Source organism: Pavona decussata, unplaced genomic scaffold (assembly GCF_977016875.1).
Source record: "Pavona decussata unplaced genomic scaffold, jaPavDecu1.1 SCAFFOLD_2, whole genome shotgun sequence".
Lineage (NCBI taxonomy): Eukaryota > Metazoa > Cnidaria > Anthozoa > Scleractinia > Agariciidae > Pavona > Pavona decussata.
In genome coordinates, this window is record NW_028145426.1 from 968,892 (window position 1) to 984,861 (window position 15,970).

A 15,970-nucleotide genomic window follows, 5' to 3' on the forward strand; every position below is an offset into this window, starting at 1 on the left:
AAGGCCGACGTCATATAGTGCGGTTACCATGGCAACGATACATCTGCCGATCCAAATATGGTTGTTTTTGTATATCCCCCAAGGTAACCTACCTACACACAAAAATTGAAGAGGGGTTAAATTTTTTCATTTCCAACTTTGCTTCACTTTCCTGGAGAATTGCTCTTAAGGTGTACAATAAAACTGACATTTGGATTCTTTTCTTTCCTGTATACTCACGCACAATGACTTTTTGCGTATGCGCTAGGGAGTTAGAGGCTAAATTGACAACAACAGGCCTTGGCATTATGAAGATACGTTTGGCAAGCCATTTGCAACTGTTTTTTTTTATTGCTTCATTTTTCGTACTCATTAACTGGGTTTGGCCGAAACATCAGGAATACACGGAGTAGTTAGCGTAAGAGGTCAAGACTTGCTAAAAATTACCAATTTGTATTTCATTTAAATATGAATTACTTACCAACGCTAGTTTCCAAAAAAACTCTTCTTCGTGTTTCTCAGTTGAGTTTTCAGAAAACCGTAACAATCCTGTGACAGGGAAATTATATAATGAGGTTTAGTTTTATTTTTCTAATATAAACCATCTTCTATACAGAATTATATTGAAGAACCGGCTCACCACCACCGAGTACACGGGGATTTATGAACACGAAAATACTGATTCCAAGCAATGAAATTTACTCTTGAACGTGCTTTAGGTAAACAGGAATTCGTAATTACTATCGCCATAATGCAAAATACTTACCAAGTAAAGTTGTCAGAAACTTTTCTTCATGATCCTCCGAGGCTTTGACAGAAAACAATAACAATCCTGCGACAGGGAAATTACAAAATGAGATTTGATGTTAACGACTTGAAGTAAACAGTATCGTCTATGTGAGTCAGGACATTAAACAAAACTCACCATTACCGAGTACCCGAAGTTTGTATGAGGACTTAATGAATTATTCAGAACAATGGAATTTTTCTGAAGAAATTGAGGACATTGATACCAAGCAGAGGAAGGGGCGAGAAGGAACGGAGGGGGTATGGATGCCATCCACTTTCAACTTTTCTGGAAATTTCTTTACCAGCTTTTATTTTGCGGGACCAACGTTTTCAGTAGGTGCTCGTATTTTGGCATGAGAAGTGACGCTGTCAAGGTAACCAGGTTTTATGTAGGCCAAATATAGCAATTTTTTACCGAATATTACCTATTTTCGAGTGTTTTTAAGTCTGCTGTTGCAATCGCCAACAGTCAAAAACAGTTACAGTGGAACCACGCTTTCCGCACACCCGCTTAATACGGTCACCCTTAAATTAAGAACAGTTGTGCTTTTCGCAACAAAAAGCTCATGTATTTTCTCTTAAATATAGACACAGGTTAATACGGACAACGGAACCGAGTGATACGCTCTCGTACAGATTTAATCTCACTTTACGGACAGTGGTTTTCTGCGCACTGTATAAATTGTCCAATATTCAGCCCTTCTCACTAAACTTCAAACTAAATATGTCAGTGCGGAGCAAATTCGCGCACTATTTTAAATGATAACTATGTCAGTTGCGGTTGAAGCACTGAGAAAACATTACTTTTAGTGCGAGACTATTTGAATGATCAGTTAAGTTAAGACACTTAACATGCATCCTCCTGCTGACTTAGCTTAACGTTCTATAAAAGATGTGCCCGTGACACTTATTCTGAAATCCACTTAATAGAGATATCTGGATAACACGGACACTTGCGTGTCGCTGTGGTGTCCGTATGAGCCGGGTTGCACAGTATTTTGGTTCAATTGAGGTGATTTTCTGGAAATCAAAACATCCAAGATAGGATCAAGGATCCAATATGGCGGTCACAGAGATACGTAACATCATATGATGCTCTCAATGAAACTGACTACATTGTTTCGTAAAAGACAAAATAATTAATTTTAAAAAAAAAAAAATCCAAGTCAGAGTCTACAGCCACTCGCCCTTTACCACAGTAGAGGAGTAGATTAGCTTGTGCGTCTAAGGCTTCAGTTTTGTTAGTGTAATAAATCATCACCCTCATCAATTAATTTGTCAAACAACTTAATCGCCCTTACCGAGTACACGGGATTATGCCATAACATTTAATTAGAAAAATGAGGAAATCCAAGGCAAACTTTGGGAGGTGCACCAAGATTCTCATCTGATAACTACCGTAACAACCGAAAGTATAGATTGACAACATAAACTTTGAACCTGTTTACTCACTACCTGCATAGGAACTCCTTTTGTGGTCTAAATGCTTTTACAAAGGCAACAAAACTGTGGATTTCGAGATGTGAAAAGGCTATTGAAAATGTAAAAGTTTAACGGGAAAATTTCCGTTAGCTGCGTGGCACTTGTACTTATAAAAAGGGAAAGGTAAAGTATAGTTCTCGAAGACGAGTGTTCAGTGCCAATATGTAGAAATTATTCCAATAATTTCTACATATTGGCACTGAACACTCGTCTTCGAGAACTATACTTTACCTTTCCCTTTTTATTGAAAATGTAGTTTAATATCCAAATTACGTCACACGATCTAATAAACAGGAAATCGTGACCGAAAGCCCAGCCACAGGAAATGTAAATAGGATTCTGAATTCTTGCCTAAAATGTTGCAGATCATTTGGTCGAGTAACATGTATGAGCTTAAAATTATCCTTTTAGAAACAACGTTTAGACACTCCAAAAGGCGGCCGTCAAAGGCACTGTTGACGTGTTTGCGATAAGAACATGACTGATCCAAAAGACAGAGGCCAGAGTGAGGCGGTACAACTATATAACGGCATGGTTGGAACAGGGAATTCAACTATCTTATATATAGTTCAATCATGATAAAGATCCTCGACCCAAACAAGTCCGCTTCTAGGGAAACAAATAGCAGAGTCCCAACCGCGCTAATATCTTCTCAAGTCTATTTTCGTTAAAGTTTAATTAGAAGGCCACTAAAAATTGTACTTACCAAGACTCCGCACGCTGTGAAAAGCCTAACTTTAGGAGTTACGGTTCCTTTTTACATTCCGACAAATCGAAAAAATATCGTTTTCTAATGATGTCACAAATGCAGAAATAAACCGTGAATTTATAAATATGGCCCATTACACACGAACAAGTTTTCTTGGTTAAGTTTCCTTGCCAAGATTTATTATTTCATAAGCAAGATTTATTGAAGGCTTAATTCGATTGTGTCAGCTAATAACAGTGATTCCTTGACATTTAATAGGGTGTAACATACGTCAGTGATACCGAAAGCTGAACTACAACAGGCCAAATATAATTAAGCTCAACGCAACTTTTAAGCCTCCAATGCTGCCCACAAGAAAGCTTTGATTCTTGATTTTTTTCTCTCGACAAGTGTCAAGGAAAAAAGCACGGAGAAAATACTTGCACATTTTCCCGCACTCAAGGGCAAATTAAATGTGTCATGCGACAATATTTTAAGAAAAACCTGCTTTGATGGAACACCTTTAGTTTAGTCATTACTTCAATTTTTATGACTAAACTGAAGAAAATCAAATAATTTTAATTTTTAAATACAAAATGAAAATTTTGAAAACCCTCCGAGAGCCTCAGAAACCAAAAACGGCTAGAAATCGAAAGGTCAAAAACTGAAAGTCCGGCAAAAAATAAATAGGAAAGGCAACGTATAGTTTGCGGAATGACGAAAACGAAATGGTTCATCCAAAATGTAACTTACTACGTAATGCCTAAAGGAAACTAACAGGCCAAATATAAATCAACACAATTTATTTATATGTTTATCTGCTGAATACATGCAAGAAATGCTTTAAACCTAACTTCAAAATAAAGTCTCGGCCACTCTTTCTATAACCAGGAAAATTTTACCGCGGCGGTTCAAATTGGGCCAAAAATAAATCCGATATTGAGCTAGCCGATGGCATGGACCCGCTGGCAAACGGACATTCCATCGTCAAAAAGCTTTATAACAAGGCCTTTCCATATTTAAAATTATTGATATCGACCATTATATGAACATGAACCGACGACATCTGGAGAACTCTATAGTTACAAAAGCGCTAATTGTGGACACTATAACGAAACTTCCTATTTCTGAAATTGTATGCTGAAATATTACAAGCAGATATGGGGTAATTGAGTGGATCTTTTGCTCTTTAGCGTCCATGGTGACCTATTTTGTTATTGCATTTTTTCTAAATACATACTAGTGAACAATCTCAAAAAGCTTCCAAAAATTTTTGGCAACTTTTACTTCGAGGGAATCTGCTTAAAGCTAGCTGGGCAAACAACGAAAAATAAAATAAAATCTCAAGCGCATTTAATTTTTTTTATTTCCATCTGCTTTTTAAAGGAGATACTTGTTATTAAAGGCAAGAAATTATTTTCGTTAATAAGAGGTGATTCCAACCCCAAACTTTAACCACACGATCACTTCCAGAATCGTTCAATCGAAAATATTCCCGGGAAACTTTCGGACCTTTCCCGTTCAGCCCTTAAGAAAAGAAGAAGAAAAAAAAAAACAGAAAAAATAACAAAATGGAAATAAAACGATGCAGAGTATCGATTTATATTCTATTCAATTCAATTCAATTTTATTTTTCACACGTACAACGAGATTCAATACAATACATAAAAAACAAACAATAAACATTTATATTACAAAGGAGGATTAAAAAGAATTAGGACACATTTGTTTGGTATAGTGTGAGCAGTGCCTAAAGGAGCATGCTGCTTATAATCACTTAAGTCTGTTTTTAACACGCATTTGTTTGATACCACTATTTCTGTATTAACTGATTGAGTGTAGTTTAACTTCCATCGAAGTAAAAGGAATGAAAAGTGCTGAAAACCGTCCAGGCCACTGTAACTGGTGGAATATGCCCTCTGCACACTGCTTAGAAACAAGCGATCATGTTGCTGTCGTATTAGAGAAAGGGGTGGAGAAGGGGAGTGGGAAGGGGAAAGAGGTTCTTAACTCCAGATCCTTGGTAAGCTAGCTAACTGTAGCTACGTGTAAGCAACTTTTGTCTAATATCTAACCTCCAGGGGCCCCACTCACATATTTTAATGACGGGGGGTCGGAAAGAATTTTTTGGGTCTGACATTTTGGCCAAAAGGGATTTTTTTGGGTCTATGAAAGACGGCGGTGTTTTTTGGGTCGCGAAGACAACACAGGGGTTTTTTGGGGGTATTGTATTTTTCATCAGCTCAAATCAACAATAACATAAGCGCAATTTACTGCTTGTGTGATATTACGGGATATTTCTGAGATTGTAACCTATTTGAAAAGTAATTACCGGCACTCCACGCGCATCTAATCCAGAGAGAAGTATTCAATAGGTCACGTAATTGAAGGCCTTTCAAGCCAGTCATTTTGATCAAGAGATCCTTTCTTGTTTTGATATATCAATTGCACAAAAATATGGCGAAAAGTCTGATGCCACAAGGTCTGTTACGTAGGGATGTTACGGTACAATAGCAAGCAAAGAATGTGCTAAGGACAAGACATGCTGTAGATGTCATAATGAATATCTTCCTGTAAAATTGTCGCAGAAGATGTGATGAAGAGACACTATAACAGTCATGCGAGCTTTTCGTATTTGTTTATGTATAGTTTTGTTTTTGACCAAAATTTGCTGATGCAAAAACACTGAGGGATTTTTTGGGTATGCTAAGAAAAGTGGGGATTTTTTTGGGTAGACAAATTCTGAAGTTGGGATTTTTTTGGGTATAAAATATGAACCTCTGTCGGACCTCCCCCCCCCCCCCCCCCCATCATTAAAATATGTGAGTGGGGCCCCTGGGTTCTAACCGCTATCCTTTATTATAAATCTACTAGCGTTCTATCCGACGAATGCTGTTCTCTTACTGGCTATGCTACTCACTATCTATTATGTTTTATACAATGAACTGTGTAAAACTCGCGTTTTGATTGGTCTAGAGGAGTGTGTGATTAGAGTATAGACGCACGATTGACGTCATCGAGTGGTGTGACCGGCGCACGTGATCAGAGTCTAGAGTCCAGCCAGAGTGACTGGTCAACAAAGTTTTGCAAACTGTTTTTGCGAGTAGCGGACAAACACAGGCAAATTTTCGCAGGAAAGGAAAACTGCCCAATACAAAATTGGTCAAAGACCATTGAGAGTGACCTCAACCAGGATAAAAAAGCTAGAACTATGTTGTGACGTGAAAAGGAAGCAAGTATTTGTCGAAATATGTCGCCGATAGAAATCCGGTAATGGCGAGTAATCGATTGCAAATCGCAATGAAGCGACTAACATGCTAACGCTGTAATATTTTGGGGTCAGGATTTCCTTCTGGAATAAAGGTTAGTTTTGAAAATATTGTTAGTGAAATTCTTTCGGATTATACCCTAATTTAGACGATCACAATTGCGTGTGTGTAGTAGTCTAAAACTGAGTTTGCTGGAAAGTTTTTGACTCAGCTCAGGAAACGCGATGCTCGCTCACGAAATGTGTTGAAATGTCTTGGTTATTGTATAAAACAAATAGATTCCATTTTGCCGTGGGTCTGTACTCTGATAACGCACAGAGGACGTCAAAACGAGGTGAGAACATCAGTCACGCTACTCGCCTGCGGCTCGTAGCGTACTTCTTTGTTCTCACCACGTTTTGACGTCATCTGTGCGTTATCAGAGTACAGACGCACGACAAAATGGAATCTATTTGTTAAGTAGATAGTGAGTAGAGTGAGTATTCTAACAGTGTGTGGTGGCTTGACTTATCTATATCATTATTCTTGTTGCTACGTTTTGAACGACTAGTAGTTTTACACTAAGACAATGAGATTATTTGCTCTCGATTTCTGACACGCGATAGAAATCTCGAGCTCATAATCTAATTGTTAAGCCTACCATATGAGAACATTTGATTTGTATAGATCATGTCATATTTCTGACTTCGGATCGTGCGTCAAGTGGTCGGTTAGGTGGCCACTAGTGCCTTACTGTTTCCTGTTGCATTTGATGATTTTTCTTGGTCAGTTAGTGGATAAATTTGGCATTCTCGCAAGCAAGGTTTGAAGGTTCCTATTTGCCTCCTCCAAGCTTGTCTTCATTTCTTCAACCTGTTTGCGAAGATCAGCAATGTTGGATGCTTCGTAGTTTTCATTATCTCGCGAGCACATCTAAAAGTTGAAATGAGAATAAGAACATAGAAAATGTTCTTAAAGCAAGCTTCTCAGTTTCGCTACACTTGAAATTTCCAGATAATCATTATTATTATTATCATTATCATCATTATTATTATTATTATTATTATTATTATGTCCAGTTGATAAACGTATGGATGCTAAAAGAGAACCACATAGGGCGCGCAGCGTAACCTATGCGATCTGAAGGAACTATAAAAAGAAAACTGCTGAGTTAAAACAAAATTAGCGATAAAATATAAAATAAAAATATAAAATATAAAAATCTCATAGACAATATAAAGTTCTCTAATACCAAAACTATATTGAGCTTCTACGCTATTCCCTCAAGGAAAGTCAATTATTATTATTATTATTATTATTATTATTATTATTATTATTATTATTATTATTAACGTTAACTCAACAAAAGCACACGAGAGTAAAAGGGGATACAAGAGGGAAGGCAATCAAAACAAAACAAAGGACTTTAACTCTTGTGAACTCCCTTATACTTCGGTTGCAGCTTGATCCTGACTCAACGAATTGTCAGCCTACTAAGAGCGAGAAAATGAAAAAAGGTCTTCTTCGCATTTCTTGGGAGTGGGGTGGCGGGGTGGTGAGGGAGTGGGGAATATTCTCTAGAGATAGAAAATAAAATGTTTGTTCATCAGAAGTGTCATCCCTAACATTTCCTGGGTTTCTTCAGTTTGACGGCACCCATTTATAAACCTTGGAACGTGCGCACAATGATCTAAGCTTAAACGTCTTTTTTCTTCAATTAGTTGGTTTTTCAACAAGAAAATTAACGATAATAAAACAGCATGACGTTTCGACGACTTCATATCGTCATTGTCAAATGAGTGAATTCACATGTGATTTGTGTGATACAAATTATATTGGGTACACTTGCCGCCACCTACATCAACGCGTTGAGGAGCATAAACATTCTGTGATCGGAAAACATCTCAGGGACGCGCATGGTTTAACACCTAACAACTTAATTAAGAACTTTAAAGTCATAAAGAAATGCCGTGACAAACATGAATGTTTGGTCTACGAAATGCTGTGGATCCAGAACAAAAGACCGAAACTGAACACGCAAGCGATTCCATTCGCGCGAAACTCTTTACCTGAATACTTTCATGCTAATTTATTTTCTCACTTTCAATACCTATTAATATGCCTTTCCGTTATTTCCATTTTTACTCATTTGACAATGACGATATGAAGTCGTCGAAACGTCATGCTGTTTTATTATCGTTAATTTTCTTGTTGAAATGTTTCTCGAAATCGTTTTTCATCAGTAGTTGGTTTTTACTGAATAAACAGATGTAAAAATGGTTAACACTCGAGTCAACGTATTTGTATCGTGTTCAGTACTTGCACCAGATCAGTACTCATGTAAAGTTATTACCTTTGCTAGCACGCTGCAACCGTCATTCATAACAATATAAGGGTATGGCAGTTTACCAGAGTCTATGAAAACCCCAGAATCCTCTCCATCAGAACTGTGGGTCATTATCTTCCTTCCGTTTACAGTAAATAAGACTGGGACTTTTCCCTCTCTCTCTTGCTTGTTCTCAAGCATGACTGTACAGCGAATACGATCACCTCGAAGAGCGATAACAGGGCCTGTGTCAAACAAACGACAATATGTATATCAGTGACTTCTTTTTGTAACAGTTGGAACAAAAGAGCGCAAATATGGTAATCTCAATTCAAATAAAATGAGTTCCAAAATATCAATAGATATGAACTGAAGTACCAGGTCTGGAAAAATTAACCAAGAGACGTTTATTTTCTGAGAAACGTACACCAGTTTACAATAGTTGCGCTTTTAGCAATCATAGAGCTGTTTTTTTATTGTATATTTTTGGGCAGAATTTGAATGCGACTTAAAGACAAATGTATAGAAAGCTGAACACGGAACTACTTCCGAATCACGACAAGACCAAATTTGACTGCTCTATCCATATTGCGAGGGATCTTGAGCTAGCAACTGCTAATATAGAACCGGAATAACGGTTTTATTGAAAGCAACCAAGAAATGCCGATTAGACGTTAATTTCTATTTCCAAGGAAAACTAGAGGACGATTTAATGTCCGTTACTTCACGCGTATGGTATAATGGCCACTAAAGCCAATGAAGACTCTGGAATTACATTTACCAGTAATTCAGTTTGTAGTAAATATGTACATTTTTCAACCAGAATAAAGACCAAATTCAGCACATTAGGGACGTCAAGGAATACAAGAAAGGTTCCAACATTTTTACTTATGCTTGGACAAACGAAAACTGAATCGACATAATTCTGTTAACATTTTTGACAAATTTTTAATATCTTAGGTTTTATATGGCTTCAGTCGGAAGCCGAGAGCTTACCGTTTTAAATATATGTATATATAAAAAAAACGCTTTCAAGTAATTTTCAACTGTGACGCTATTGAAAATGCTTAAGAAAGACCTTTAAAGGGGAGTATTAGTTCCAGAAAATACAATTTAGGTTAAACACTCCGTTAAAGTAAAGTTGTTTTTTAAGACAAGGCCCCTCGGACAACAAGTCGACAGAGTCCTTACGTCAAAATCTTTCCGCCGGATGAATTAACAGGAACTGCAATCGTTAGTGTTCCATTATTTTAAAAAAAGTCTTTTTGTTGTGAATAATGCAAAACGTTTTGAAGATACTACCTGGCTTTTTTTTTATCTTGCGCGTCTGACGCTACATATTTAAGTGACTGACCCCTTTGGCTTCAAAATCGTTCACATGGTAATAATGTCGTTTACAGTTGTTGAGGTACTACATGATAGTAAAATTAACGATTCCTGACTACGTTTTACGTCGTAGCCGCAATATCAATTTATCCGGCAGCAGCTGAGCAAATTTCTGTTGGCGATTTTTTGTATTACCTTTGGTCTCTCTGCCACTATCGCCGTTCTCATCATCAAAGATGAATCCATCAGTAAAGTATCCTACCAATCCATTACCACCTGCTGGCACTTCACTGGCATCGGAACTTTCGTTCAACTGCACTATACCTACTCCCAATGACATTTGCTTCCCAGTTTCTAAAATTACAACCTTAAAGTATGATAACAAAAAAAATTAAATGTTCATAACTGCATTTTTCTGTCCCTAAACTCACAACAGTACAAATTTTGATTGCCAAGAATGTATACACAATTTAATTCAATTCTTCGCTGATATCTCAGCATTGACTCATATCTTTATCATCATCATATGTTTATTTACCCTCGGATTTTAGAGTAGCTTAATGCAGTAATATCTCCGAGCATTTCCCCACCCAACCAGGAGAATATACGCACAAAGACCAGACCACTACACCGGGAACTACGTCCCCTACTCTTTGCGAACAGTGAGTGGGTTCTTTAACGTCCCACAGAGTTATTTACAAACAAGGTTTGTGAGACGGGGCCTACGGTTTATCGTCCTTATCCGAGAAGACTAGAAAGTCTAACCATTTCCAGATGTCAGAGCAAAGGCAGCTCTTTCTCCTCAGTTATTTAAAGGCCTTAAGTGGTGGTCCGGCCGGGGTTTGAACTCGCGACCTCCCCCACGGTAGTCCGGCACTCTACCAACTGAGCTAACCGGTCGGCTGGTCAAAGACTCAAACATTTATTTCACTTTCGGGGCCTTTCACAGTACTAGAAAATATATTTAGAATAAAAGCAAAACAGATACAAGAAAAAAAGACAGTCGAAAGACATCATCAGTTTACTAGGGTGTTGGAGTATATTATTCACCGAGGTATCCTTTTGTAGCGAGGGACCAAAGTATGCCAAACACGCTCAGACTGAGGAGGTGTTCAAGCTGTCCTCTTCTACTGACCGCCGTTGAATCTAATGCGTTTCCATTTTTTCCCTTAACGGTAAAAATTTTCACTTATTTCTACCAGAGACGGGCATTGGTGCAGGGTCTCCTTTCCATAGAACTGTACATGAGTATCTTCTGCTCACGTTTAAACATGCTAAGCTTCCTGACACAGTTTATGACATGTAAAATGAAAAAAATGTATAGGGCATTCCACGGTGATCAATTTTCCTCTTCACTGGCGGCGTGCGTCACGTTTTAGCAGTAGACAGCAACAATCGATCGACAACACGCTTTTCGTCTACCTATCAACTGACCATCGATTTGGCAACACAAATCGATATTAGTCAATTAATTTCACGAATTTGTATCGGTTTATCAATTGTTTTTGTGATTGATTGCCACTGATTGATCATACCAGGTCGTCATTGATCATTAGTACTAATTGGCCTGGAAATTCGTCACTCACCTCAAAATAAGGGAATTCAACTGAAAGAGCCTTGCAATATCTGGCTCCAGGCCAGTCTTCAATGCTTTCCGCACACGTCAAGAGTGGACCTTCTACTCGTATGCCTGTGTCAACTTCCCATACCTTGCAAATATAAATGGATATAAAAATGATATGCATTTACAACAATAACAATGTTGGCACGAGACCCACGCTTTTTAACAACAAGTTTGATGATTATGGAAGAAACTCTTATAACTAATCTGTATTCTTTGGGAGGCAATACTACAACGGTTGTTATTGGGGGTTTGTTAACTCAAATCAACTACTTTTTGGACTTGCTTCTCCGCTGCAATTGGTTTCAGCCCAAGAGTTATCGGTGGAAATACATATTGTCCCGATCTCAGATTGATGTCTTGATTTCAGACTTGTGGATCGTGCGTGCAGGAGCAGAATTATTGGAGTGAGAAGGGGAGAGACCACAATCCACTGTCACTTATAGGTGACCCTAGCAAACAAATGTTTTACGTCACGAAATTTGGCAAAACGACCATTTCAAACAGGCCATTATACTGTGGGCGAGAAGTAGCGCCAATTTGAATTACTGGCGGAGCTGCCGTCCGTGGAAGAATATAACACAAGCTGTCATTAAGTCTCACAAAAGACAGTTTACTTTCGATCCTTTTTGAAACGAAGGAGTGCGGGACGATAACAACCCAAACAACTCTTCAAAACTCGTAAGGAGAAACAACGGCATACAGCAAATTAATCCATCATGGATAATGGAAATTGCTTGATGGAGCAATAGGGTAGGGGTCAGCTGTCGTACAACTACAAACTGAATCCCCAACGGGATCGATCAGGCCCAAACAGTTAACCCTAAACCCAGAGCCCAACCCTCAAAAACGTCCAGTATTAAAATCTTCAAAACTAACTGACCCCCAAACCAAACCCCAGACGCAAAAGCTGTAACCTTACTCCAATACTCAAAGCCAAAAGTCAAGCTCGGAAAATGGCCTGATGGAATCAAATGGTTAGTTTTTTATTCCGAAGAGCTACTAGTGTAAAACTACAAAAAATAAAAGATATAATATTATTATAAAGCATCTATGTCGTAGTTGTTTCAAGTTTTCAAGTTTTATTTATGCACAACATAACCTTAAGTTATAACTAGGCTGGCTTGCAAATAGCGAAGAGCTAATCGCGGCAAGCCAGACTGTACACAAACTAATAACATTTTTTTTTAACAATACATACAACAATAACAATGATAATGTGTGAAGAGGAAAACTAGACAATAACGAAGTGTAGCAAGGAAGACTAAGTCTAACTAAACTTCGGTCGGAATTTTAATCTTTCATTTTAATAATTATGGTATCTATCTCGACATAGTTATAAGATATTGCCGTAGCTATACGAAATCAGCATTCAATCTTAGCTTGACCTCTTCGAATTCCTTCACTCAGTAAGTATGTTTGAAAGAACAAGAAATTGTAGGCAATTAAAATCATACCCATTGTTATATCTGCGAGTTTGCTAATCTTTTGGGGAAGATTTATTTCCTCGTGCTTACTGCTAAAAATAACTGGTTAAATTTTCCAGCATATGGTTATGCAAAATCCCATGCCTTATATAAGATTTGTTAAATAGATAAAAAGATATATATACAAAGCTACAACTTTTAAAACTAATAGAAAAGCGAAAAAGTTTGTCTCGTGTATGTCATCATTCGGGTTAAAACGTCGTCATTGTTTCACAAGAGCCACACTGTTCCCGAAGGAAACAACTGAGCAGCTAAAAAGCAATAGCTCATTTTACGGTTGTTTGATACAAACCATAGTGCTTTCCAAAGGTAAATGCAAACTAGTTAGCACAAGAGCAGCATGATATTCATATGAAAAGCAGTGAGGTTTGTATCTAAACAAAGACAACTCCAGCCTTGTTTGTACTCAAACACCAGGTCACGTAAGCACACAACTGTAAAATGGCCAATTAATTTGCTCAATGTTGGGCTCTTTTTATTGTTACGTATGGGCAAGTCTTCTATGTCCTTTCTATGTTCTTTCTCACTCTCTCCTTCTGATGCTGCTAAATACAAGAACGAGTAGGCACTTAAATGAGTGACTTGGGTCATTCTGTTTCCAAATCATGGCAAACCTTCGAGTGTTTAGTTATTTTAAATTCGCCATTGTTTCGCCCACCATAGCTTCTCCGCTAGTTAATTTAAAATCAGTGATGATAGCGACCAGTTTTGAGATAAATTTCGTTGCTTTGTTTTTGAGAGACGCTTTTGCGATGGGCTACTGCATGAGCTTCTAATCCAAACTAAAGCTAAGTAACTGAAAAATCGGTAACCAAAACAAGTTGTGGAAAATTCATTATTGTACTTTCAATGACATTAAAACTCCTGACAAATCGTGTCTGATTTTGCTTACCTTGTCCAGACCAGAACATTTGATTCCTCCCCCTTGGGACTGAAACGTTGAACTTAAAATTTGACTGACCATTTGTCGGTTTCTTCCTGTTTCCCGAACAACAAGGTCGTCTTTCGCCTCACCTAAACGAATTAAGAAAGTTATTTTATTATATTCTGCGGTTTTTAGACGCAAATATGACTAAATGGGGTTCACAGCAGTCTCTTTCCTTAGAGTGCATCATTTGAAACCAAATGTCGGACATTACACAAGTGTTAGTATACGTTCTTATATATATTTTCGTACTTTACATGCCTTAGTTTATAAATTTAAAATTGAATGCAAAGACATTTTCCATAGATTCTTTGTATTGATCACATAAAGCTGATTCATTAAATTAGTTTTGCCATGCAAGTAGAAAACAACCATTGTCCGAAGGATTTCCAATTAATCCAGGCAATTATTTTACAAACCGTTTTCAAGTTATTCTTCTGCGCACACATGGTTATTCTTTTTTTTAATTTAGTTCATTTAAAGTTCTATATCTTTAAGTAATTTATTTGGGTGTTCGCTGGGTTGTCATTTGTGTGTTTGTCCGCAACCAACATTTCCTCTGAACTGTTTCAATTTAGAGGACTACTACAGAGGGCGTGACAGGAGCTGCTAAGCCTGACTCCGGCATGAGATGTTCCTGGTTGGGCTTTGTACTCATGGCTGATTCTCTCAATTGATCGATATGTCGTCGCTAAATTGTATCTGGTGATAACCCCTGCATGCTATCCATATGTCTCCCCCGCTGTAGCCCCGGGCGATAAAACTTTACCTACATACAGCTCACTGAGGGGGTGGTGGTTTGAACTCATTGGTTGATCCTGTTGTTGGCTTTCCAGCTGCTCACGTACGGTAGGTTTGAGTACAACTAGTCTTGTCCGGATATTCCTGGCCATTAACAGCACTGAGCACTTCTTCCCTGTTGTTGCATATGGTGTCGTTCTGTACGCGACTAAGAGGTTTGCCAGTTTACACAGATGGATTTCTTTTCGGTTAGTGCTGCTCGAACGTTTGAACAAAGCGCTCTGCCAACCCATTGGTAGCTAAAAGGTATGGGGCTGATTGAAGGTGTTTGATGCCGCTATTCCACATGAACACCCTGAATTCATCTGCTGTAAATTAGAGGCCGTTATCGTTGATAAGCTCTTCGGGTACCTCGTGTGTGGGAAATATTCTTCCCAGTCCTTAACTGTTTTTGCAGTAGTAGTAGTGGTCATTAGTACCACTACTGGCCACTTTAATTGGGCATCTACGACGATTCTTCTAAAGAATGGCAAAAAAAATCAACATGGATGCGTTGCCATGGTCGTGCTGGCCATTCCAGGCATGCAGTAGGGCACCCTCAAAATTATCCTTGGTGAGTCGACAGCCGTTGCACTCCTTACCCACTTGTTCAATTGTTTTATCGCTCTCTGGCCACCACAAATAGCTTCTGGCTAATACTTTCATTCAGACGACTCCAGCGCGGCCCTCATGGAGTTTGTGTAGCACCTTAGCTTTGAGATTTGGTGGTATTAGTACTTGTCACGACGCTCGGTTGCTAGTACTGTTCCTCCCTCAACTCTCAAAACTGAGAGTTATAGGCTATAGACAAAAGTATGACGTCATAAAGACGTAAATCGTTGATAAATACGAGTCATATCTTCACATATGCTAAGTTAAGAAAGTACAATTTCGATTTTATGCAGCTTTGTAGTTCTTTGTCCTTTCTCCGTTACGATATTTTTTATTGTTTTCGCGTTTAAATACCCCTAAAGTTTGACCATATATGGTCATGTGGCGGGAAATTTGAATTTCTTTAATTAGCTGTAACCTTACGCCTTTTTATCCGATTGAGATGGAGTTTTCACCAGAAATCATAAAATTCTATATCGATAACTACTACAGCATTTTCACATTATTTTCCTGAATTTTAATTCTGATGCGAAATTTGGACATCATTTATGACGTCACAAAAGCTGTCAAATGCAATGAAATAATATCCAATTGCTAGGCAATTTATCCACCTACTTCTCTTCCAAGTCTCGTTACATTCGATGCATTCTACTTTTGTCTATAGCCTATAACTCTCAGTTTTGAGAGTTGAGGGAGGAAAAGCCCAA

At 38.1% G+C, this 15,970-nt stretch overlaps 2 protein-coding genes across 6 annotated transcripts in view; both read right to left on the reverse strand.

Annotated features, from left to right (window-relative positions):
- Positions 1-15,970, reverse strand: part of LOC146489888 (hsp70/Hsp90 co-chaperone CNS1 homolog) — a 187,430-nt gene that overhangs the window by 9,234 nt on the left and 162,226 nt on the right. For 3 of the 4 annotated variants that reach the window (XM_085119426.1, XM_085119491.1, XM_085119287.1), the window contains exons 1-2: positions 746-813; positions 461-528 (exon numbers count right to left, since the gene is read on the reverse strand). The exons of the other annotated variant lie outside the window; for it this stretch is intronic. The gene's annotated coding sequence lies outside the window, so the exon portion shown is untranslated. Of the gene's footprint in view, positions 1-460; positions 529-745; positions 814-15,970 lie in introns of those variants that run through there. 4 annotated transcript variants of the gene reach the window in all.
- Positions 4,540-15,970, reverse strand: part of LOC146489889 (short transient receptor potential channel 5-like) — a 40,444-nt gene continuing 29,013 nt past the window's right edge. The window contains exons 14-19 of one of the 2 annotated variants that reach the window (XM_085114125.1): positions 13,839-13,960; positions 11,425-11,547; positions 10,034-10,205; positions 8,540-8,757; positions 5,786-7,119; positions 4,540-5,013 (exon numbers count right to left, since the gene is read on the reverse strand). In XM_085114125.1, the coding sequence (XP_084970251.1) occupies positions 6,973-7,119; positions 8,540-8,757; positions 10,034-10,205; positions 11,425-11,547; positions 13,839-13,960 (782 nt within the window). In that variant the 3' untranslated portion in view covers positions 4,540-5,013; positions 5,786-6,972. Of the gene's footprint in view, positions 5,014-5,785; positions 7,120-8,539; positions 8,758-10,033; positions 10,206-11,424; positions 11,548-13,838; positions 13,961-15,970 lie in introns of those variants that run through there. The other variant, XM_085114173.1, reaches the window with a different exon arrangement.